Genomic DNA, 26,736 nt, shown 5'->3' on the forward strand with positions numbered 1-26,736 from the left:
TTTCGTATAACCAACAGAGGGCGCTGTGTGATATTGCAGTCACTGTTAATCCTTCATATAACCAACAGAGGGTGCTGTGTGATATTGCAGTCACTGTTATTCTTTCATATAACCAACAGAGGGCGCACTGTTATTCTTTCATATAACCAACAGAGGGCATTGTGGGAGATTACAGTCTCTCCCCAAGTGAACTGTTGGTATAGGAATGATTAAAAGTGACTGCAATCTCAGCTACTGCCCGCTGACCCGAGTATAAGCCGAGGTAGACTTTTTCAGCACATTTTGGATGCAGAAAAACTCGGCTTATACTGGAGTATATACGGTAGTAACCAGAATGCTTCAAACAAAATATTGCATAAGCTAAACATGCATAGTGTTCATACAAACCTACGGCTCAGACAGAGACACCTCTTTGTTGACACTTTGATAACGGTCATGTGTTCATGGACAGACCCCGTTACCCAAACTCAGACAGTAACTGGTGGCACCTTCCATAAAAGATACAGGGAATCATTAATATCTAGCAACACCAAATTACAAAATGCAGGTCTCAAATGTTTTATTTTAAAAGATTGATCTAAACAAAAAATGGCCTTCAAAGGGCTAAAGTTTGTCCTGTGTTGCAGCTGTCTGGATACAAGTTCAAATGTTTTTGCAGGGTAAATAGAAAGGGTGATTGTGTCTGGCTAGATTCGCCTTGAATGCATTATTGGAAAGTACCTTTGTGCTTTTATAGCAATGAGTAACATTAGGTCCTATTTGTAGGAGTCACAACCGAACAGGAATTAATAGTCATTTTCATGAAGTTTCTATAAAAGACTAAACCAGAATGCTTATCTAAAGGTGAAGAACAGCTATAATCACTGAAAATGGCACCAGCCTGAGGTACTACTTTAGGAGCACTACATCACCATCTTCTTCTTCTTTCTGGATCTTCTCTACATGTCCCAGGTACACATGCACAATAAAGTAAAAAGCCAAACTCAGAAGCAAAAAAGCTGGCTTCTCAATCAACTACTCGTGCACCACCAGCCCAAGGATCAAAGAAGCAGAACAACATCTCGATGTGGTGCTTCTACAGTAGAACTACAGGCCAGTACCGTTTTCTGCATACAGGAGACTGGCCCAGGGTATGAGCTATGCAATTATAATCACTAGGTGGTGCTTAACATTTATCAACCCTCCAGTGATTATATCTTTCATTCACCTCAAAAGGTGCTCTTTTAAAGTGAATGAATATATGGTGATATGGGACGGGATACACCTATCAGCAACAAACAAAGTGCCACTTATTAATAATATGAATACTTTGTCAGCAGCATTTGCACAAACAGTAAAATAATCTATTTGTGTATGTCTGAAGCAATGCAATATATTGGGCTCTTCAAATGCAACAAGGCCTTTAGTAGATTATCTGGCCTTCATAAACCTTGAAATTATATTTTACTGGCATGATCACACTAAAAACATCTCAATACACTGTTAAAGGCACACTAGCAACCTCTTTCATCTAATCTAACTCCTGGCTGCAAACCTAAGCCTCATCCTCCCAACACAATGGCTAGTAGTGTAATGCGAAGGCACTGGGTTGTATCCGGATCTATAGAATAGCTGTTTGCAGGAAAAACAAAAATGTAACCTGTTTAGCCAAAACAGAGAAATAAGCCACCACACCATATGCCCTTCCCTTCATTTCCCAGGTTAGTGTATTTTTAAAGAAACAGTTCAGTGTAAAAGTAAAAGTTGTGTAAATAGATAGGCTGTGCAAAATCAAAAAAATTCTAGTATAGTTAGTTAGCCAAAAATGTAATGTATAAAGTGACTGGGTGTCTAACAGCCAGAATCCAACTTGCTGATTTGCAGCTTTCTAACACTGAGGGGGGCCACATGGGACATAACTGTTCAGTGAGTTTGCAACTAATCCTCAGCATTCAGCTCAGATTCAAAAGCAACAGTTATGACCCATGTGCCTTGGTTACTGCCTGGCAACCAATCAGTGGAAACCAAGAGAGCTGCAAAGCAGGAAGTAGTGTTCTGGATATTATGTTACATATCCAGTCACTCCAGTCTTTATACATTACATGTTTGACAAACTGTATTAGAAACATGTTTTATTTTGCGCAGCCTATTTACCCAGTTTTTCTTTTCATACTGAACATTCTACCCCTCTTCAGTGGTAAGATAATGGTCAGTTATTGTGTTTATAAAACATTCCTGAAATGTCAAGCAGAAGAATCTAGAAACTGGACAAAACATGGATAATTGCAATAATAAATGTATAAGAGAAGGGTTAATTAAAGACACAGACATTTATGGCCTCTTACCTCAGTTGCACAATACTGAAGAGTTTCCCAATCTATACATAGAGTAGGTTCATGAGATAAATCCCTATATAACAAAAAACTGTCTGAATAAATGGCTTATGTTAAAACATGGTCCTGCCACTAATACCAGTACCTGAATTTTATAATCTAGATAATAATATATGCATTTTTCAAGTGTAGCTTAGCCAGGCACGTTCTGGGCATTTCAAGTGCAGTTTTGTAAAAATGCTTGGCAAAACGGCATTGAACTTTGACATGTCAAGCTTATTTAATAAGAACATGGATGATACTGTACTGGCTGGTAAAACGCTCTCACAAGTCAGCCTGTACAGCTATAAAAGGACATTAGGAATAACTCCCAGTTCCCAGTCACTTTTAGCTGCTTTGGATCGGGACTCTTCTCTTATTCAGCATGCGATAGTAGAAGTTTTCATCCCTAAACTCATATTCGTTTGTTATGTGCTGGATGACACCTCCTTTGAGCAGCCTCTCTCCGTACTTCACAGCTTCGCCTCGATCAGGAGCAAGTCCCACCTCTAGAAGCCAGCTCACCAGATCAGAACCCCAGAAGACCCCTGGGGAGATCCTTGCACCACACCTGCATGTCAAAGGAAGGATTCACCCATATGTTCTGTAATTCTTGTACCAGCACTGCATAATGGTCAGCGGGTAAAGAGGAACAGAGAGGAAGACAGAAAAGACAGCATAATAAAAGATATATTAGGTTAGGAACAAAAGAGTGTTAAAGTGACAGTAATGCAAAAAAATAATGAGATAACAGGCAAAGACTGATGTTGTTGGTCTTGCTCTCTCAATCTCCCACTTACAACCTGACCATGAGCCTTTACCCCAACAGGCAGAGTGTACAAGACTGAATTAACCCCAGTCTTGTGTCTGACTGACATCACTAAGGCTCTAACAATCTCTGCATCCTGGTTAGTAATTGTTTGTCGATTTCATGTATAGACAAATCTGCTGCCCATATCCTACAATCATATGGAAATGAGTCCCGGAGTAAAATGTATAATGAAGCAATAGAATTCTTAATGAACCAGATGAATGTTGGGTGTAAGGACTGGCCAGATCAGGGATGACTTTGACGTAGTTGGCCAGGTTAAATATATTGCAATATATGGACAAACAATGCCTGTTTTATTTAAAGGGTAAGGCATTTTTAGTAGCTTAAAGGGCCAGTGCAGTGTGAAAATAAAAACTGTGTAAATAGATAGGCTGTGCAAAATAAAAAATGTTTCTAATATAGTAAGTCAGCCAAAAATGTAATGTATAAAGGCTGGAGTGACTGGATGTCTAACATAATAGCCAGAACTTCTTCTTTGCAGCTCTCTAACCTGTAAGTTAGTCAGCGACTTGAAGGGGGGTCACATGGGATATATCTGTTCAGTGAGTTTGCAATGATCCTCAGCATTCAGCTCAGATTCAAAAGCAACAGATATGACCCACGTGGCCCCCAATCAAGTCTCTGATTGGTTACTGCCTGGTAACCAGTCAGTGTAAACCAAAAGAGCTGAAAAGCAGGAAGTAGTGTTCTGGCTATTATGTTAGATATCCAGTCATTCCAGCCTTTATACATTACATTTTTGCCTAACGAACTATATTAGAAACATTTTTTATTTTGAACAGCCTATTTATTTACCCAGTTTTTATTTTTACACTTAACAATTCCTTTAATGCACAAAATGTCTTAATATGTACTTAATATATTGATAATGGGTTGAGTGTGGAGGACCCCTTGTATTTTTCTCTCTCAATGTACCTCCTATTAATCATGAGGATTGTCTGCAGCTTACAAATAATACCATGCAAAACCAAATCCTGTTTCCCTTAAGCAACCCTTAAACTTTTTATCCTGGTGGACTGAGACTGTAGAAATGGGACAATAACGTTTTTTAGCTCTTGTGCGTTTCATCTACTATATTCTATTGTTAGCCCAGTTAGGTAACTGCACACGTACCTTCTCCCCTTGACTATATTCTGGATACACAGATCTTTGTGGTACTGTACAAACTGATGACATGTCATTCGTATATCTTCAGGCAGGCTTGCTTCTTCAGCAATCACATTGGATTCCCTGCCGTTCCAGAGGAACTCAAGTCTGGAAAACCAAACAGAAAAAAATGGAGACATTAAAGGGATACTGACACTAAAAAACTACTTTTTAAAATATGAATGTTCATTAAAAGTTACCTATAGGTCAAGTTTAATGGTTGCAACCCCTGCCAGCCATACTTATTACACTGTAAAGAATTTCTGCTTCCAGCGCACAAGTATGAATCACAAGAGGCCACACTGATCAAAAACCTCCATTTAGATGTTTGCACAAGCTGAGAAGAACCATCTGAGGGAACTTTATGGACATCCAAAGTAAATAAAGCAAATACTTGTCTTAGCAGTGGGCTATGGTCAGATTAACGGTCACAAATTCCCTATGGTTTTGAGAAAGGATGCAAACAAACCTTTTCTTGCATGGAAGAATAATCAAATGTTTGTCCAGTCCAAAAATTGCAAATGAAATTAAACCCTATAAAATAAAAAAGGAAAAACAAATGTTGTGTGGTAATATTACAGTATCTCATATTTCGTGTATCTTCATCCTCATCTCTGATCTACAGAATCATCTAAAACAAACTTTAAAATTGATTACTAAAATGGTGGAAACTCTCCATTCATAAATGTCTCCAATACCTGCTAAATTCAGCATGATATGGACCTTTACAATGGCTAATTTACTACTTTGCATATTTCAAAATTAACACTATGAACTCTTCCCAAGAAACAGAAGACATCATATGAAAATGCTCAACTCTGATTTACAAATCCTCACTACCAAATACAAATACATAAAATTGTACTGAGGATTAAAAACAAGAATCAGAAAATAAAAAAGGAGATTCATACCTGACCAAAGTTAAATACAGCACAGAAGAACTGAAGCTCAACATAGAGTCTCCCTGGTTCTACGTTACAAAGCCACCAGAAACAGCTAGAAACATTCTGAGAGAGACAACAATAGATTTTACCAACTGCATTATGATATCTTCATTTTAACAGGCTGAAAAAGAGACTTACGGCAAGGAGGCCGACAACAAGAAATAAGCAGAGTAAGACATGTCTGGCCATTTGTGCATCTCCGCTGTTGATCTGTTGTTCCTCTTGGGATAATACACATCTCTGAGTGTTGCAGCGGGTGAGGCATTCATGCACTTAAAAAGTATAAAACAAATTGAAGTTAAGATGACTCCTTTCCAAAATAATTTTAGGACAACAATATTAATCTTTAGGGAGGCAAAAACCTATTTCTCGGTTTACAATTTTAATAAAGAAAGGTGACTCCAGGACTATTGGCACCAATGCGCAGTAAAGTAAAATTGAACATTTTTATTATAAGGATTATGCACTTTGGTGCATTTTTTACTGATGAAGAAAATTTAGAGATTGAATTCATGGGGAGTTCCTTAAATTTTGATACCCTCCAGTGAGTTACCTTCAGGGACGTAACTACAGTGGAACAGACCCTGCAGTGGCAGGAGTTATAGGGACCCCATGAAGTCCTAATGCATATACAATTTCAATAAATATTGGCAAAACAGGTCAACCTCTAGACATTTTGGGGGCCTAAAAAATAATTTGCTGTGGGATCTATTAATATCAAGTTACACCACTGGTTACCTTTGTGCAGAAACATGACATTTTGGACAGAACACTCAGCAGGCATCATGCTAACAAGGACACTGTACCTTCCTCGATGCTTGGAGGCGAATTTATGTTCAGTGCAGCTGCCGACTCCACAGAAGGACACAAGTCTCCATTCTCCTTGTTGCAAGAACAGAAATCTGCAGAAAGAACACCTGTACACTATAATGCAGTAAGTATAGGGAATTATTTACAAACTTTTACAAACTATTTTACAGAAATGATGGTGCAACTAAAAGAAAGGAAACCGTAGGCACTCCGTCAGCATAATTCCTACAGCTGGACTGAGACTGGTTCAACATTCTGGCATGTGGTTTATATAATTTTATATTTACTAGATAATGTAATCTCAAACAATGGGTGTTGGGTGTTACCCTCTGAGCACATTTGCAATTTGCGTAAATATAAACCAGTGGTTCTGGATGCATAAGGGATCCTGTCATTGGAAAACATGTTTTTTTCAAAACGCATCAGTTAATAGTGCTACTCCCGCAGAATTCTGCACTTATATCCATTTCTCAAAAGAGCAAACAAATTTTTGAAATTTTGCAATCTGACATGGGGCTAGACATTTTGTCAATTTCCCAGCTGCCCCCAGTCATGTGACTTGTGCCTGCACTTTAGCAGAGAAATGCTTTCTGGCAGGCTGCTGTTTTACCCTCTTAATGTAACTGAATGTGTCTCAGTGGGACATGGGTTTTTACTATTGAGTGTTGTTCTTAGATCTACCAGGCAGCTGTTATCTTGTGTTAGGGAGCTGCTATCTGGTTACCTTCCCATTGTTCTTTTGTTTGGCTGCTGGGGGGGAAAAGGGAGGGGGTGATATCACTCTAAATTGCAGTACAGCAGTAAAGAGTGATTGAAGTTTATCAGAGCACAAGTCACATGACTTGAGGCAGCTGGGAAATTGACAATATGTCTAGCCCCATGTCAGATTTCAAAATTGAATATTAAAAAATCTGTTTGCTCTTTTGAGAAATTTTTTTTCCCCATGACTGTATCCCTATAGTTGACCAAAGGGACATAAAGGAATGATTTGCATTTCTCCGCCCATAATGCCTTATGTGAGAGTTAAATTTTCATTGTTGGTATTAAAGAACCAGTAACATCAAAAAATTTAATTGTTTTAAAGTAATACAAATATAATGCAGTGTTGCTCTGCACTAGTAAAACTGCTGTGTTTACATCAGAAACACTACTATTTATATAAATAAGCACCTGTGTAGCCATGGGGGCAGCTATTCAAAGGAGAAAAGGCTCAGGTTACACAGCGGATAGCAGATAAGCTCTGTAGAACATAATGATATCTGCTATTCACTATTTAACCTGTGCCATATAGCCTTTATTTCAATTTCCACCTTTGCTACACAGCAGTTTGTTTAACTATAGTATTGTTTCTGAACCAAACAGATCAGTTTTACCAGTGCAGGGCAACAGTACATGTTATTTTCATTACTTTAAAACACTTACATTTTTTGTTGTTACTGTTACTTTAAGGCAGTGTTATGTATATGGCAGGAGGCAAGTAAATACCTTCTGTTTTCAGAAGGCTTTATGCTGCATAAATATACTGTACACTAAAAATAGAAAATAAATATTAATTAAAAAAAATTACAAAATATTCAGCAGGCAATTCAATTCCATTTTCTATTTCTAGTGGTTTGAGTTTTTAAACTACTAATACCTGTACCAGGTTTTTGCTCAACTGACACAGCAACCCTAGAGTTAACTGAATACAGAATGTGCATAGAAAGCACAGTTTAAATAATAACAGACAACTTCTGAGCCAAAAAGCCTGCAATTAGTGGTCTAAAACTGCTAAAATACACTAAATATAGAACATTTATGTAAATTGCAAAAGTGCTCACAAGGCCAATCATCAATTCATTTCTTTCAGCCCCTTTTGCATGAATATCAATGTCTTCCACAGTGTGCCAAATATCATACAGTATTTAATGTTTGACAGAAGAGAAATATTAAAATAATGATGCCATACAAAGGAATCTATGGAGTTTTTAAAACCTAATAATCCTATTTATTAAAACGCTTGGATTTTTTTTTGTATTACCTCTTTCTGTTGAAAGTGAAGAACTACTGGCCAAAGCAGGACTGTCTGGCTTTGAATCCTCCATGTTGTTGACTGATCTGTTGCTGTTGTTTTGGGAAGACTGAAGCAACACATGGTAGTCCCCATCCTGGCCACTTCGACTCATACACATAAGAGAGATGCCTGACAACAATATGCTGCAGGACAAGATCACTGCTGTGCAGATAATCTAGAGCATGCGAGAAAATAAGAAAGGGGTTTCAGTAATAAACTTTAACACAACTGAAGTACATTTTTCATTTACACGCAGGCTGGGCCTACCCTCATCTTTTCGCTGATCTGTTACCTGCACTGCATTCTGTAGCTTTGCAAAATGCGTGGCACCACCATGATTCCAATGCCAAAGTGTGCCACCATGAGCCCCATACTACTACTTTTTATTCTACAAGTATTGTACAAGTGAACTTTAAGCTTACCTGGGATGTTCCATAGAAAAAAGCAGAGTCAATATTGTCTAGGTCACGCTCCCCAGCACTTAGTAGTACACACACAACTAGCACAGGGACACTGGGTGGGAAAAAGCAAAGCATATATTAAATTGTTGCGTTAAAGAGGTGGTTCACCTTTAAAGGAGAATTAACCCTAAATTTAAAAAAACCCTACTCCCCCCCAGCCTAGCTGCTAAGTCTTTCCTTACACCTTCATGCAGATTCTGTCCAGTGCAGTTCACGACAGTCATTTGCTTCTCTTCGGAATTAGACAGGCGTAGCGGCGCATGCGCAGTTAGAGAACGATTTTCTGTTTTGCGACAACTGCACATGTGCTGAACCTTACAAAACTTGCCGAAGCGCCTGTCTCATTCCGAAGATTACACCTGTGAACTCCGCTGGACAGAATCTGCACAGAGGGGTAAGTAAAGGCTTAGGGGCATTTGCAAGGGTAGCAGCTAGACTCAACAACTTTTCAATTGCACTTCATTATTTATTTTTTATAGTTGCATTCCAGGTAACTTGTATGGCATTTAGATATTGTGATGGAAATTGTCAAAAACAAGTTGGCTACCCTTTTGTTTTTGGTTTCTGTAGTTAATCGCTTGTGTTGGAATGGTGATGTGGAACTTTATCATACAAGAAACGTGGTGGGGCAGATCCTAGTGTTTGTAATTTTATACAGTGCCCTCTACAGCTCTTATTTTTGGACAGGTATTTGCATATGTGTGTGTTTTAATTAATCTCTGATTGCAAATGATCTTTAAGGTTTAACAGAAAACATCTGGGGTGGGTCACAAGTGGCATTTTATTAAATGTATTTGTTGGTATGGGATGTATATATTTGCCTTAAAGGGGTGGTTTACCAATAAGTTAACTTTTAGTATGTTATAGAGTGGCCAATTATAACCAACTTTTTAATTGGTCTTTATTATTTATGTTTTACAGTTTATAAATATTTGCCTTTTTTTCTTCTGACTCTTTCCACCTGTCAAATGGGGGTCACTGACCCAATCTAGGCTCCAAATTTATTGTGATTGCTACTTTTTATTACTCATCTTTCTATTCAGACCCTCTCCTATTCATAATCCAGTGTTTATTCAAAACAATGCATGGTTGCTAGCGTAATGTGGACCCTAGCAAAGAGATGGCTGAAATTTCAAACTGTATAGCTGATGAATAAAAAGCGAAATAACACAAACATTGCAAATAATAAAAAAATCTAAATCAATTGCAAATTGTCTCAGAATATCACTGTCTACATCATACTAAAAGTTAACTCAAAGATGAACAACCACTTAGGGAAACTTACATCTCCTCAATGTGAGAAAGGTTCTACTGAGAAAAAACTGCTTTTCCACTGCAACCCTCAATTACTTTTACTTCTATAATTGCTGCTGATAAAACCACTTGGTACTACCTGAACCTACAGAGAGTACCTGAATCACTCTACATTTTGTGTACTCAACAGTTTTGCTGTTCAGTTGTAGCCTGATCTGGTTACATAGTGTTATTGCAGCAAAAAATTCTCGCAACTCATGTTTAAAGTGTATTAAACAGAATACCATTTTGCTATTTAAAGCACCCATTATACCATACAATGAAAGAGCCTTATAAACATTTAAATATAATTGTGTTCTTCTGCACTTGTAAAAATTCTCTGTTTGATTCAGAAGATATTGAAGTTTCCATTCTATTCCTGCAACCACTAGAAGAACCACTGGAATGTCTCCATTGTTAACTGAATTAGCGTAGAGTTGTCTGCCTACTTCAGATCACATCACTGATTATGACATTCCATGTCCATAGTTTTCTATGCACAGAAATGCAAACACTTACCCCCATCCAACCAACACTAGAAAAACAACTGGAACTTTCCCATCTCTTTTTTTTAACAAAACCAAAGACAGAGAGAGGAGGCCTGCAATGCAAAAAAATGAGAAGTTGGGTTAAAGGACACTAGCATCGGATTTCATTTTTCAACTTTTCTCTATTTTTTTCTTTATATAGTAAAGGTTTTTTTTATATAGTAAAGTATATATTTTTGTATAGTAGTATATAGTAGTCATTTACTATCTGAAAGGCAGGATGCAAAAAAAATAAAATAAAAAAACAGGCACTGGCCACCATGTTATTAGCACTTTGCACCCTGCCTTCCAGGTAGAAGAATTGCAGCAGGTCTCTGTGCTCTGTTTCGGAGTGCAGAGACCTATGATTGCCTTATCAGTACACTACTGCCTGTATGTTGTCAGCATCCTATTCATGAGGCCATGGCAGTAGGAGGCAATTAGACATTCCAGATTTTTTCATCTGGTGTGTAGTTCAAAGCACAGAAAGACCCTGGACAGAAGTGCTCTTTGAATAAGCACCAGTGATTCTGAGCAGTGAGTGTACTCTTAAAGGGTTTGTTCACGCTTGATGTAGAGATGTAGTGATAGTCTGAGAAAATTTGCAATCGGTTTTCATTTTTTATTATTTGTGGTTTTTGAATTATTTATCTTTTTATTCAGCAGCAATCAAGTTTGTAGTTTCAACCATCTGGTTACTAGGGTCCAAATTACCCTAGCCAACATTGACTGGTTTGAAAAAAGACTGGAATATGAATATGAGAGGGACTGAATAGAAATAGGAGTAATAAAAAGTAGCAATGACATTACATTTGTTGCATACATTTGTTTTGTTTTTTTTAAGAAAAGAGTCAGAAGAAGCAGGCAAATAATTAAAAAACTATAAAAAAAATAAATAATGAAGACCAATTGAAAAGTTGCTTATTATTGACCACTCTATAACATACTAAAAGTTAACTTATAGGTGAACCACCCCTTTAAGGCAAATATATACTTCCTAGACCAAAAAATACATTTATTAAAATGCCACTTGTGACCCACCACCAAATGTTTTCTGTTAAACCTTAAAGATCATTTGCAATCAGAGATTAATTAGATTAATTAAAAAACACACATGCAAATACCTGTCCAAAAATAAGAGCTGTAGAGGGCACTGTATAGAATTACAAAGACTAGGATCTGCCCCACCACGTTTCTCTCTTGTATGATAAAGTTCCACATCACCATTCCAACACAAGCGATTAACTAAAGAAACCAAAAACAAAAGGGTAGCCAAAGTGTTTTTGCCAATTTCCATCACTATATCTAAATGCCATACAAGTTACCTGGAATGCAACACACGACAGATGCCTATTCCTCAATGACTTATAGGGTTATTTATCAAAGGTCGAGGTTTGTGAGGTTTTTTTTATACCTCAAATGAACTCACAACTTAAATGTTTTCTGATTTAAGAAAAAACTTGAATGGGAAAAATTTGAATCCGAGAAATCGGGGTGAAAAACCCAAAAACTCAAATTAATTGATTTTCAGCGAAAACAAAACTTGAATTGCTCGAATTAACAGAGTTTTTGAGTAAAACTCACTGAAAAAAAACCCGAACATCATGAAGCTACAAACATTTCCAAATGGTTGAAGGGACCTCTGCCATTGATTTCTACATGACTTTGGTTTTAGCGGAAGTATTTTTGGATTCAAGCTATTTCCAGGTTCAGGGTATACTTGAAAAATTCGAGTTTTTTTTTTAAAAAAAGATTCAAGTTGCTTTTTTAACCTGAAAATTTGAGTTTTGATTGAAAAATACCTCAAAAACAATTGAAGGTTAGTTGATGCTATTACTGCAACCAAGCTCAGGCCCAAGAGCACACTCAGGACAGCCATAATATCAAGAAATGTGCTGCAGAGCCATCTGGGAGCTATGTTATATGCTGCAGGTACACATGTGACAGCATGAGGGGTGTGGCTATCGCATTGTCCAATAAGGTTCTGTGCACTGTATTGAAGAGGTACTGAGTTGTACAATACACAAAACAAGAATGGATGACACATGTACAGTAGGAGCATGGAAGGCTATTTAGTTTCCTGCAAGATCACAGTAAGCTGTGCAGAGTTTTGAAAGTCTGTCCAATTTTGCATGGAAACGGTCAAGGTGGGTCGGTGCAATGTATTGAAGGAGCATTATGGGAATCTGTGCAGTACATTACAGAACCCCCAGGGTTGGTATTGCATAGTGACCTGTGACTGAGCTACATATAGGGGAAGCTTCCAAGGGCTATAAGATCTGGCTGGATGGGTTAGGGTATGCCTAAAGCTCTGAGTGCTATTTCTACAAATTATATACAGTATATAAAAAAAGAAAGCCACAAACCTGAGAAAGAAGCAAATTGGAAGTAAGTAGATGAGGAAGCCGTTTGTATTTCTTGCTCAAAAGCAAGACAGCAAGGGACCAGATCTATGAAGAGAAAGCACATTCTATGTAAATAGTAGTGTTCATTCAGAATTCAAGATACAGTCACTGCAATATAGCTTTTACTTTGTTTTCATCTCCTACTGCTCTGTGTGCTTATGCTGACCCATTTAACCGAAAGAGGTAATAAACAGCCATTCATTTATATACTGGTTACTTGTAGCTGCCGCAAAATCTCATTATTCATCTCAAATCTTATTATTTTCTATTGGTCAAATAACATTAACTACAAAGGGGAGAACATTATCCAACACCCTACAGATTCATATTTACCCTACAACATATTAAGCTGGCTAAATCACCATGCCAATCCAGAGTTATGGCTAAAATACCCTGCAAGTTAGTAGAAAGCCCTCTCTTGTTTTTAACATCACACATGTTGACGGCTCCTGTATTTGTAAAGTTGCTTTAATCAGTAATTAATGTAATTAATGTATAACACATACTGGCGAGAAAAAAAAACACCCATTCTAACTGGGTTCCACAGATGTATGGCCCTCAATGTCTGTTTACAGAAAACACATGCTATCGACAGTACCGGCATTGACTTGCCCTAAGCAAAAAGGAGCTGCCCTAAAAGTTGTACCAAAGCCTTCCTAATTCAGATGCAGAATCTAAGTTATGATTAATTTTTATGATTGCTATTCCTTTTCCAGCAAAGAACATGCCAGTTTACTAAATATCTGATATAAACGTGATATAATGTAGGATTACTAAGCGTATAAAACCATGAAATAACCATCAACTTAATGAAATGTGTTTCAGCAGAAAAATCTACACAAATTAAAGGTAAGGTTTTTCAAAAAAAAAAACTTCATTTAGGTATGTCATTATGAAAAATCTTTAAATTAGTGAATTTTGAGAAAAGAATGCTGCACGAGCAAAATCCTGTCTTAGTTTCCTAACTCATGCAGGGTTTTCTTCTGGGCCAAAAAAAACCTTGACAATGTTCATAATTTTACCAAAACTCATGTGGGCGTTTTCTTAAATAGGCCTCCAGACCTGGGGAGATGTTACCCAAACTCAAGCCTGTCTTGCCCAACCATCAGATGATGGAACAAGTCAGGAGAATTTAAAATTGTTTAGATACAGAAAACTTTTTCTTTGAATACTTCAACATGGCAGCATCAATAGGTGCACTGAACTAGCAAAAGGAATATATCCCAACATCTATTTTAAATAAAGCAGGTCTGATTAAGGTACTTATTATTCCAATTTAGAGTAGTAGCATGTACTGTGATCTCCAGCTAACTCACCAAGGAAAGTATGCTCAAGATGCTAATATCAAAGCTGACATTTTGTAGGGCAGAAACTAGACGTTTGGGATCCATTGAGGGTATAGTCAACAGCCAGGCAGAGACATACATGATTGGAGCAGACACAAAGGTACTGATTACCATACCAGGCGTAATCTGTTGAGAAGAAAGATTTTAGGTTACATTTTAATATCAGGTTTAGTTTTAAAATTGTGCTGCCAGCAATAACAGGATCACATAAAAATAATTACCAAATCTTTCAGGTTCAGCCCCCTCTTTGAGACTCAACATTTGGCTGGGCTCCCACTTAGCTCATAGCTAAACATATGTAAACATTACTGTATCAGACATTCAGGCATTTTTCCAAGAATATCTAGGCCCCCATAGAATTATTCACCACCAAATCTTACCATAATTGACTTGAGCTGGGCTTTTCAAAAGTATACAAACTAGAAAAGGGCCATTCTTCCCAAATCTGTCCTAACTGGCCTTAAAGGAGACCTATTGTGTGAAAATGTACCAGTGCATTAAACTCTTAAATATAGAAGGAATGTGCTTAAATAAGTAGGGTTTTGGGTTGATTTATTGAAAATTTCTGCAAAACCCTACAAGCCCTGCCTATCTGTTCCACTTCCTGTTGCCTCCTTTCCCAGGCTGTGCAGGGGAGCCGGCGGCACTCTGCACTGTAGGATAGGAACCAGCAGCTAGGCTGACCGGATAGGGAACTGAAGCCTGCAGTATCCTAACTATTTTGCTGTACAAAAATCCCTCCTCTGCAGGCACTTGTACTGTATATGTAAAAATATGTGTGTGTGCCATGACTCGCGAGCGCATGCATGTCAAAGCTCCCGATGAGGTATGCGGGTAGGGAACAGGGCTGGAATGCGTGCCGGGGGCCCTTCCAAATTTGTTTTTGCTGTGGGACCCAGCGACTGCTTGTTACACCACTGGAAGCTTTTTGCTTGAGTGACTGCAGGACTGTGATTGGCTATACCCCTCCAATAATGCTCTGAGCTGCTCTAAGTTCCTATTGTATTTGGCAGAAACAGTTCTTGTGTTTTGGAGGTTTGGAGGGCAAATTTGAAGCCATTCTTTGTTTTAGGACTTCTGTACAAACAGGCTGGCATGGCATTACACGGCATAAAATGTTCACCCCACCCCCCAAAAAAACAAGAGAAAAGGATGCCAATGTATAAATAGTATATATGATATATGTAAGCAATGCCCCCCCAACAATACGTACAATCTCCAATTCCATGTTGAACTGGCTGGCGAAGATTGCAACACCCGGGGCCACTGGAAACACTCCATAGAGAAATGCATAGTTAGCTAAACTTGTGTGGTTAACCACATCACCAGTCTTATCCAAGAGCTCCACCAGTTCCCTACAGATAAGTGGCAAAACCAGCCTGAAAGAAAAGAAGGCAACATGAAATGTTTTTCTTTTTAAATCAGCTTTATATATCTGTAGCTCAGCTGAAATACAATTCCTAGTAATATACCTACAGGATGAAGGGAGGTGTAGATAAGACATCTAGATTGTCCCCGGTTGCCCAACCTTGATACAAAAAAAAGTCTTTTAGGTACAACTAAATGTACCATCCAAATCATATTTGACTGATTTTATAGAAAATGGAATCCCAGGGAGTTACACTATGCAGCAAAAATGATTTTCTATGTATAGTAGGAATGCTGCTTAGAATGGAGAAGGGTAAGTATTGCTCTTAAACTAGAAGGTAAATAACATGGCTCCTATTCCTTTTTGTAAAATCAAACTATCCCACCATCATAATAGGAGTCATTGTTTCAAGATTTTCCCCAGCCCCCATAGCAAGAAAGGAGAGATGCCTATCCATTTCAGGAACTAAGGGAGATATGGGTATCAATGAAAAAGCTCCAAATTTTTGTCATTTCTTCTGGTGCACATGGGGGCACAATCCTGGACATACAGATGCTCTATTGTTTGAAAGGATCCTGATAGAGTAAGGGCAAGCCAACTGCATCTGGATGGGAGTACAGGTATGGGGTCTGTTATACAGAATTCTCGGGACCTGGGGTTTTATGGAGAATGGATCTTTCTGTAATTTGGTTCTTCTTCTTTTGGATGCCTGCTTAAAAATCATTTAAACATTACAAAAACCCAATAGGCTGATTTTGCTTCTAGTAAGTATTAATTATATCTTAGTTTGGATAAAGTACAAGGAACTGGTTTACAATTACAGAGAAAAAGGAAATATTTTTTTACATTTTGGATTTTTTGGATAAAATGGAGTCTATGGAAGATGTCTTTCCGTAATTTGGATAACGGATCCCATACCTGTACCAGCTGGCTGCTGAAATTGATTCTTATATTAAAGCATGTTCTCATTTCCAAACCTCAAAATGTGTGTAGTACTTGATAAAGTAGCTTAGCCGCGCCAAAGTTGGAATCACACTCATATGGATGTAAGAATCATAGTTCCATTATGCATGACAACTTCCGTTGATTCCTGTAGGGCTTTAGGCTTATAGCACATCAGCCAATGTCTTTTTAGGCTAGTATAACATGATGCAAGGGATCCACCTATGAGTGCACATGGGGCAAATAACAAATATGCCCCTAAATTGTTTTGGCGATTTTCCCTTTAATGTTTTCCCCTCCAGCCAGAGGGAACACTATGAAACCGCTTTTTTTTAGATTTTCTTATTGACTTTAATATAACCCAGGAATTTATTGCCACATACATTGCAACTTACAAAATGTTAATCCCCGAATTTTTTACCATTTGCTGTCCTACTGATGCACATTCCTTCAAGGTAAATTTGTATTTATACAATTGTGAGCTGCCATATTGTTTGACTTGCAAATGTGCTCCTACATTGTCTATAGATAAACTATTACTGTACCATTAACCAAAGAGTGATGTTCCATACATGGCTTAGTTTTGGTGTAAAATATATCATCTGTCTAAATGGAATTTCTAATCTAGCTGAATGGTTTAGCCTAAGAATGAAGTTATTTCAGAGCTATAAAAACCTAGACTTTTAACAGCCCATATATCCTACTTACAGCTTTGCTGTGATAAGCAGTAGCAGTGCAACAAACGAGGACTTCTCAAGTTTTCCAGTCTGACCGACCATGGTAAGGCCAAGGTAAAACAAAGCAGCACCAGAGAATGAGCTTGCCAGGCCATCCAAGAAGTTTTCCAAGTAAACTGGGATCTTCTGGCCAAGTACAAAGTTAAAGGCAATGCCTATAAATACCATAAATACTATAGGGTTCTGGAAGACACGGAGAAGAGCAAGTCCCAATATCTTGAATTTGCTTTGGGAAGCATTTGGATTTTCCCTCCATTTCTGTATCTCACACAATACAAAGCCCAAAGGGTTCAGCATCATTAGGGAGACCGGAGCCACCAAGTAAATGTACTGAAGGTACTTGGGGTAAGTGGTTTTGTACAAGGCTTCAACTACAAAATGAGAAAGATAAAAAACAAATATTATTTTAGTTATATTTTCTTATAAGTATACAAGTATCTACAGGTATGTCAGACATTACTATAAGTAACATTTTGTTTCAGTAAACTGTTGGGTCCCCCATTTATTGTATAGTCTGCATTTCTTCTATCTGCATGTATACATAGGAAAGGAAGTTGGCAACCAATATTAGTTTCCCGAGAAATAACTATCATAAATGATATAACTCGAAGATGCCAGACACTGGGCTATGGTGAACTGGTAATGCCAGCATCCACAGTCATTTGTCACGGGGAATTGATTAGAAAAAAATGTACTTGGGCATCGACATCAACAATACACACCTGATTCTGATGCAGTGCCAGTCAAATAACTGACACATATTTTGAATGTCCCTTATATAAGAACCTTAATTGCGCTGTATTCAGCAACATAGGAAAAAGCTAAATGACTTTGGCTGCATTCCACATTTACTTCTTGCCATGGTAGATTAAGGACTCCAGGAATCAAGGAGTGCAAACAAAATTCCTTCTTCCAGTTGGTAGCACAGCAGAATAATAAGCAGTTTGAATAAAAGCATGGAAGCATTTAATTTTATCTTTGTCAGTGTCACAACATTGTGGAAAACTGTTTGGACAAGTGAATAAGTGCTCACAGTTAAAGATGCATAACTGCAACAACAATTTACTGATACAAATCTATAGATGTATTAGAATTAAAAAATGTATATTGTGTGTATAATGTAACAATGACACAAATACAACTTAAAAGTAATGTAAAGCCTACATTTTCCTACCATGTATCTATACTGGGCACATCTGCCCCACCCAAATGGCCTCATTTGTACAGCATATACCCCCTCCATTTGCCAGCGCCATCACATTTTCCTAAAACAAGCAGCTTCACATGGAGGCCATTTTCCCCTCTAACACATCATCAGGGACGTTTGCATAAACTTTACAGCACATATGTGCAGTTAGCAGATGTAGTCAAAAATGCACACTTACACCGGAGGAGACAAAATAGTAACAGACAGCTGCCAGCCTTAGGGAGGTTGTGAAATGGCTCCTACGAGTCGGACAGAGACAACCATGGTTTCCTTTCAATCTCTGACACCATGTATGTCATGTATGTCTCCATTTATACTTACTTTCAGCAGTTCAAATTTTTATTTTTATTATTTTAATGTTTATGTGCCTCTTCTACATAAGCCCAACTGAATGAGCTCCAAAATAAGCAGTGTATTTCTCTTTATTTGTATAATTAAATTGTAAATGTTTTTCATTTAGTGTTCAGGGCAGCAATTATCAGCTGTACTTATCCAGGTACCTAATGAGCTTAACCTGAAGAAATATCACAAAAAAACCCCACTATAACTTACTTACCTGTAAGATACAAATCTACTAATGTAATAAAAAAGGCATCTGCACACCAACGAAAGAGTTGTGGATTTGATGCAAAACCTACTGCATTGTACAATACAGATATTTGCTGAAATAATAGAAGCTGTGCCACTGAAACGGATACTCTTTCACAACCGTTATCGATTACGTAATTGTTGCTCTCAGTTTAAAATGGTTAACTTACCTATGGGATAACCAAGTGCAAAATCATTACTCTGAGTAGCAAATATAGGGAAAAGTCCAGCTTTACTGAATCGAGTCTGTGGATTAGCCACTAATAATGTAAGCACGCAGACTACTATGAACACAGAAGCTTTGGCAATGAGGATGCTGTAGAGAAAAGACCAGTTGACGTTGGAGAAATCTAGAACCACCATGTTCTTGAACAGCAAAGCAGGAAGAGCAAAACGGGAGACATAGTTGCCCAGTCCTTTGGCTTGCGTTGCACTTATGACATTTGCTCTTCCAGCAATGTAGCCACACATGATGATGCCAAAACATTCCAGCAGAGCAGGGAACAGCCTGTTTATAGACATAGAAGCAGATCCACCAGTGGTATTAGTCTGATCAGCACTGTCTCCAAGCATATTGATGCCAGAAGAGAAGTTCTTCCACGTTGTCCCTGAGGCAATGTCCATGATATCTCTTTTTTAAATGTTTATCAAATCAAGTATGAGACCTGTATGGGGAAAATGTAGAGTAAATAAAAATAAAATGTTAATAGGACTCACTGTGCAGAAAAACAACCAACCAAAATAATTTTACTACTCATTAGTAGATATTAGTACTTGTTACATGCCACAGGCCTAAGACTCATGGCTCAAATTATGTATTCCATCAGTATTTTTCCTCCAGGAGAGAAGTGTCCAAACCGGATACTACAGTAGCCTGTATATCTACATTTATGGAATCTCTGTACTTTATTTTCGATAGTGACAGGGGGACTCCATGAAAGGGGTAGAACCTCTCTCACATTGAGGAGACGTTTCCCCTATTAAAGAGGTTGAGTTAACTTTTAGTATGACTGAGAGAGTGATATTCTGGGACAATTTGCAATTGGTATTCATTGGGATTTCATTTTTTATTATTTGTGGTTTTTGATTTATTTAGCTTTTTATTCAGCAGCTCTCCAGTTTGCAGTTTCAATCATCTGATTGCTAGGGTCCAAATTACCTTAGCAACCATTCACTGGTTTGAATAAAAGACTGGAATATGAATACGAGAGGGCCTGAATAGATAGAGGAGTCATAAAAAGTAGCAGTGACATTATATTTGCTGCATTCATTTGTTTTTTATATGAAGTTAATCATTTGGCAGCTTCAGAAGAAGCAGGCAAATAATTGAAAAAACTATAAAAACACATTTGAGTGACCCCCATTTGAGAGCTGGAAAGTGTCAGAAGAAGAAGGCAAATGATTATGAAAAACGATAAAAATGAAAAATTAATGTCAATTGAAAAGTTGCTTAAAATTAGCCATTCTATAACAAACTAAAAAAAGTTAACTGAAAAGTGAACCACCCTTTAATGAAAATGAAAGGCAGCAATGTCTGGGGGTCCTCGTGACACGAGCTTAATATAAATTAATGCAAAATTATCTTATTTTCTAAACTACTCTTTATATACTCCCACGCAAATGTGAATATTGTAGCAAAAATCAAATAATTGCATATGCAAGAGGATATTGGTAAACTATGCAAAATTGGCAGCAGTAAATATTCTAAAACGCTGATAAAAAAAAAAAAACCAAATAACTCAAAGAGATTTCTTTTTTCAGTGAAGCTATCGAGTGGTATGAATCACTCGGCAGTGACTCAATAGATAACGCAACGGTTGTACATTTTCAGTGAATTACAGAGTATGTGCCAATACTGATGTACTAAAGAGAAGTTTGAGGTCACCCAGTGGGCATGAGGGATCATATGAACTTGGGTATTTTTATCATTGCAAAAGCCAATGTCATGTGCAACCCATATGTCCAATAAAAAAAAAATATTACTGGGCAAGCCAGCATTTTATTTTTTAAAGGGAGATTCCACAATTATATATCCCAAACATGCAACACATACACAAATAAAAATACCATATGCTACAAACTTGGCCTACAAAGAAGAAACATTGATTTTGCAAGTGAAAGAGTCCTTGCAACTGAAAACACGTGAGAAAGAATCTTTTGTTACAGCATAATACTCTTGCCACCATTTTTGGTTCATTTTAATGGAATAAGTTGGTTGAATTTTTGTCTGAAGAGCCAATGACAAATATTAAAAGTAAGAGTTTATTGAATGAATGCATATAGATGGAAAGGGCAATGGTTCACATGACTCGCCTAAGGAAACAAGAAATACAAATGCCAATCCTCAAGAAAGGGTAAGTGCAAGGAATGGCACATTAAGAACAAAGAACACCCTTGAATGTCAATTGTTTCCTATCTGTTTTGATTGTAAACTCTTACTATCAGGATGATCTGATCTGTTGCTATTGCAAAACCATTGATTGTTTAATAATTGTAAGAGCCCTATTTATGAAAGCACTGCACATCTTGTTGATACAAATACAATTGATGATGATAATGCTAGACAAAAGACTTTTTGGAGATGGAAAGCAAAAACATATCAGAGGTAGGTTGGTGGTGCATGGCAAATCAAATAGTAGGTTTTTTAGGACCAGAGTATATAATTCTAGGAGGTCCAAAGCCAATAGAGATACAGGATGGGGTAGGGCAGCTCAGTTGATTGATTTCAGATAGTTCACCAGAAATAAAGATTACTTTCTATTTTCTATGTGTGACCATTTTTATAATATTGAAGTTTAAAGTTTAATTTTTTACCTTCTAAAGCAGCTCGGGGGGGGGCGTCGCCAACCCTGTAACTGTTCGAAATTGATACATTTAGTTGATACATTTCTTATCTTTGTCCATGCTGACCAGAATTCCTGAATTTCTCATTAAAGGCAGCTTTTACAATTGACACAATAGTTGCCAATACTCTAGAGATGCTGTTGAAAAATGTATCAATTAAATATTGCAAACTTGTAACAGTTTAATCTGCGCCTGAATTACTGAGCTGCCAGACTCAGCTGGCCATAGATGCAAAGATCCGATCGTAGGAATCATCGTACGATCGGACTTTCCCATCTCCCGACCCGCCACTAACCATTCAGATCAAAGTTTTACCAGTCAGATTAGTTAAAGAACAGATCAGCAATGTTCTGCCCCTGACAGCAATCGTACGATATCTATGTCCAACCAAAGCTAGTGACAGTCTCCCACTGAACATCGTACGATCGGCAATACACGCAGAGATATTATCGGCAGCTGACAGAAATTTTCTAACCTGTTCGATCGACCAAACGACCGATCTCCGCCGGACGAAAAATGTCGGGACACACGGTTCGAAAATCGTACGAATCCTCGATTCGTACGATCAGATCTTTGCGTCTATGGCCAGCTTTAGATTTTGGAAAAACAGTAGAAAATGGAAAGTAATTGAAAAAAGACCTCATTTCTGGTGAACAATCTGAAAACAATTGTTTAAAAAAAAAAAGTGTTTGTAAGGTGAACAAACCTTTTAAGCTTTCATTTTATAATTATCTTAAAAGCTCAGATTAGAGATCTTTTTTGATAACCAATAAAGCTTTTATTTCATACCCAGTTGTTTCTGGTCAGGGGGTCAGAAACAACTACAGAAGGCTTGTCATTCACAGAACAAACAGTCCATGGACAATATAGCCTTTTCAACATTGGCTTTTTCAAAGTCAGAAATGAAGTGCAAAATTTTGGGTTCTGCACCTGTCTTGACAATGAGTACAGGATCTATTTTCCTGAATGTTTGGGACCTGGGGATTTCCAGATAAGGGATCGCCATACCTTAAATCCACTAAAAATCATTAAAACATTAAATAAACTCTTGTCGGATTGTTTTGCCACCAATATGGATTCATGCAGCTTAGTTACCATTAAGTACATGGTTCTGTTTCATTATCACAGAGAAAAAGGAATTATTTGCTTAAAATGCACTCTATGGGAGATGGCCTTCTCATAATTCAGAGATTTTTGGATAATGGGTTTGCAATAGACGTGAAGAAACACATACCATGATATGTAAATCTAATGTAACCATTTTTCTCTTCCTGTATCATTGGAAAGAATAAAGGGAGGATGGCGGATTAAGATTTAAGGTTTCAAACATATTTGCACATTCTTGCTACAATAAAGTAGCGATCTGAAGATGGAACCGCTCCTTACATATGTATTAATCATACATATTCTGTGCAGTTTAGCCACGGCACCGTCTGGTTGCAGACAAGTCCAACAAGAAGATCAGGCGCTGTTGCTAATTTAGTGCTCTAGTGATAAATCACAACACTGTCGGCTGTGTGATGCACTCACACATACAAATTATGTTAAATAGCTCTTTTGGGGGGGGTTGGAATATAACAACTGAAATATAATACTAAAACAGCAAAGAAAGCAACAGCCTTTTTCTGGGGTTTATAAATGACCCCATGTGACATTTCTTTTCTTACACTGTTTCACTGCAGTCAGTCGGTGGATGTAATCATTTACTGTACATTCATCATACAGTGTGCATTGTGGTTATGACATTCTCTTTGAAATATGAGCATTGTTTTTTTTAACAGACAGCTAGCATCACATTTGTACAAACTATGCACATCATTACACTCCAGAGCTCATGGCCTGGGGGAACAAAGAGGCCTTTTAAGTCTGCTTAAACACATAGTGCACCTTTAAATTAACTTTAAGTAGGATGCAGATAGTGTTACTCAGACACTATTTTATAGTTTTTAAGCAGCTCTTTAGTCTGGAATTTCTGCATTTTCTGGTTGCTAGGGTCCACTTTACCCCAGTAACCAGACCATGAATAAGACTGGATAGATGAATAGAAGAGTGCCTTAATATAAACATAAGTAATATAAAGTAATAACACTGCAATAAAACTGAAGCCTTAAGATGGCTTCTTAAAGATACACTTGTTTGGCAGGGTGAATAAACCAGCAAATCTCTCCCCCATGTGCGGGACCAGTGAGGCTGATCCCACTGTACTGAGGGACCAATTAAGCAAGAACTGCATTAACACATAAGCATTTGCAGTGCTGGGGTCTTGAGTTCATCGGTAGCCAAGATCTGCAAAAGGTTTGCATTTTCTTTCTTTTCTCCTGAGAAAATTGGCCCAGTGTGTGAATATAAAGGGGACCTTAGCCCTCAGTTGGGGCAGCAACTAATGTGAATGATGCATAATCTTTGTAAATAACTGCAGAATATGTCAGCGCTATATAATACCAGTAAATGAATAAATTCTGCTTTTATGCTAAAAAAAAAAAGTGTGAGTGTTTACTTGATAAGTTATGATCACTCTGTCTAAAGGTCACATAACAAAAGTTCACACAAGGGCAGCCCAAGAAGATACCCAGTGAATCTCCAACTAGTGCACAGCTGTCTCACATGGACATTTATAAAGAAGATGTCTGGATGGAGATATTGCAGAGCTCAGAAATCTCTATTGAGCCCCCATCACAAAAAATGCATTCTTTTCACACAGGGCCAGGATAACCCACTTTACCTTTTTGCAAGCAGCAACACAACAATAACTAGGTGCCTATTTTATATACAGCAAATCAGCACCACATCAAAAATGTCCACAGTTCCAATGGTTTTAACATTTTTCTGTAAATATAACTGCAATTTAGAGCTGTACTTTTTCTGTCCATTTCTCCATTGCTGGTTCAGTATCTTGAAACAATGTAGCAGTAGCCAGGCTTGCATGCTTCTTCACAGGTCTCTCTGCTACAAAGTCAGAACCACCAGTGCAATAGAATAGGAAGGGAAAGAGAGAGGGGGCTTTCAACAACAGCCTTATGTATAAACAGATTTGAAACCATTGAAAATGGGCAATGAATGAATGCATATTAGAAAGTTAATTTCCTTTCACTGGGCTTGATTTTATTTTTGAGTTTGCCTCCCCTTGAAATAAAGCGTGAGCTCAGCAACCTTCTCTCCCCCACGGTTTACAATGACAGAAGGCAGTTAAAGAGACAAAAACACATTCACCTTTTAAACACAAATATATAAGATTTTATTATCGGAGACAGACTATCAGTTAACTTAAAAAAATGACCTTGACCATAAAGAAAATAAGACGGTCACATGCCCATATCTACCATTCCAGTTGTTGTTGTAGCCCTCACCCCCCATATCCAAACATGGTATGATCCTGCCTGAAAGCTACAGATCAGCAACACAGCTGAGCACCCTCCTGTGTTTGCCAAGTAGGTTGTATTAGTCATGTGGTTATAGGGTGTCCTGTCAGTGGTTCTATTAAAAACTCACAGACATTGTGGCAATTTACAACTCTCACCGTGTAACAGCTCTCTGGCGGTTCCGTCCTCGCTTCCATCACTCGGGTCTAGCAGGCGCTCCAACTACAGTCCCTCACTGCAGTGACAGCTCGTTCTAGTGTTGCTGCTAGTTCCAAGTGGCAATTCGTTCTCTCGCGACGTTTCTCGCACGTGATGCACGACGTCATCGTCACATGGTGTATTTTAAAACTAAAAGCGGGAGCGGTGAAAGGGCTAAATCAGTGTATCATGGGTTGTTTCGCTGCTGTTATTTTTGGGGCTGTGTTGGGGCAGTTTTTGTGCGCTTGGGGGGTTGCCGAAGGCTGTATATATATATATATATATATATATATATATATATATATATACATATATATATATACATATATATATATACATATACATATATATATACATATATATATATATACATATACATAGAAATATTTTCAAACTTTGATAACCTGCCAAATTTTGTAAAACAAACATGCTAATTAGGGGGTGTGGCCACAGAAAGGGGAGGGGTCAAAAAAATTGCTAAATGCAAATTTTTTGTCCCTCTTTTTACTTCCAAAATGTTGGGAGGTATATATATATATATATTAGGGTTGCCACCTTTCCCTGTGGCTCCAGCCGGACAGGGGGTGGTCCCGTGACGTCAGTGGGCGTTCCCGTGACGTCAGTGGGCGTTCCCGTGACGTCAGTGGGCGGTCACGGGGCGGAGCTATGACGTCGCGATCGCCGATTGGCCGATCGCGGCGTCAATCAAGTTAATCCCGCCCGGTTTTCCTTATTTGGAAAACCGGGCAGGAAGCATTGAACCGGGCAGCCCTTCAAAATACCGGGCTGTCCGGTTCAAAACCGGACAGGTGGCAACCCTAATATATATAGTGAATAAAGTACCCCATTTTGTAAATTATAAGGATATTATAAGTTACCGAGGAGTTTCATGCCCATATAAAAACACAAGGTTTATAAGGGTATAATTTACAAGATATTCATAGCTTTTGTGTATTATATAGTGAATAAAGTACCCCCTCTTGTAAAATATAAGGATATTATAAGTTACCGAGGAGTTTCATGACCATATAAAAACACGAGGCCGAAGGCAGAGTGTTTTTATACAGGTCATGGAACTCCGAGGTAACTTCTAATATCCTCATATTTTACAACTGGGGGTACTTTATTTATTATAATACACAAATTTTAGTGAGTCATGTGACAGAAATGACATCACTACTCACCGTTTATAACTGATGACATCAGAACTCACCGTTTATAAGGATATAATTTACAGGATATTCATGGCTTTTGTGTATTATAAAGATATATTTGTTATCCTTGAGAAAGGGCACAGTTGGTGTTCGAAACAATGGATTTTTTC

At 37.8% G+C, this 26,736-nt stretch overlaps 1 protein-coding gene across 3 annotated transcripts; it reads right to left on the reverse strand.

Annotated features, from left to right (window-relative positions):
- Positions 1 to 1,417: 1,417 nt before the first annotated feature.
- Positions 1,418 to 25,610, reverse strand: gpr155.L (G protein-coupled receptor 155 L homeolog). 3 transcript variants are annotated; one of them, XM_018235924.2, is made up of 16 exons: positions 25,373 to 25,610; positions 19,182 to 19,676; positions 17,188 to 17,587; positions 15,382 to 15,547; positions 14,139 to 14,294; positions 12,784 to 12,867; positions 11,542 to 11,662; positions 10,410 to 10,491; positions 8,559 to 8,649; positions 8,104 to 8,311; positions 6,080 to 6,190; positions 5,412 to 5,545; positions 5,241 to 5,336; positions 4,799 to 4,863; positions 4,297 to 4,437; positions 1,418 to 2,922 (listed from the first exon to the last, which is right to left on the reverse strand). In XM_018235924.2, the coding sequence occupies exons 2-16, from the start codon at positions 19,633 to 19,635 to the stop codon at positions 2,700 to 2,702; spliced, it is 2,532 nt and encodes an 843-aa protein (XP_018091413.1). In that variant the 5' UTR covers positions 19,636 to 19,676; positions 25,373 to 25,610; the 3' UTR covers positions 1,418 to 2,699. The 3 variants fall into 3 exon arrangements, with proteins under 3 accessions (XP_018091413.1, XP_018091414.1, XP_018091415.1); XM_018235925.2 differs by having other exon boundaries at positions 6,080 to 6,175; positions 25,373 to 25,608; XM_018235926.2 differs by having other exon boundaries at positions 2,779 to 2,975.
- Positions 25,611 to 26,736: the final 1,126 nt, after the last annotated feature.

This window comes from Xenopus laevis, chromosome 9_10L (genome assembly GCF_017654675.1).
Source record: "Xenopus laevis strain J_2021 chromosome 9_10L, Xenopus_laevis_v10.1, whole genome shotgun sequence".
Lineage (NCBI taxonomy): Eukaryota > Metazoa > Chordata > Amphibia > Anura > Pipidae > Xenopus > Xenopus laevis.

Excerpts from the sequence above, each read along its gene's own strand:
- gpr155.L (XM_018235924.2), bottom strand. The coding sequence starts at position 19,635 with ATGGACATTGCCTCAGGGACAACGTGGAAGAACTTCTCTTCTGGCATC. Across the intron at positions 17,588-19,181 it reads TGCACTTGGTTATCCCATAG|TTGAAGCCTTGTACAAAACC; the intron begins GTAAGTTAACCA and ends CTCATTTTGTAG. Across the intron at positions 10,492-11,541 it reads CAGCTCTTATTTTTGGACAG|GCCTCCTCTCTCTGTCTTTG; the intron begins GTATTTGCATGT and ends TTTGCATTGCAG.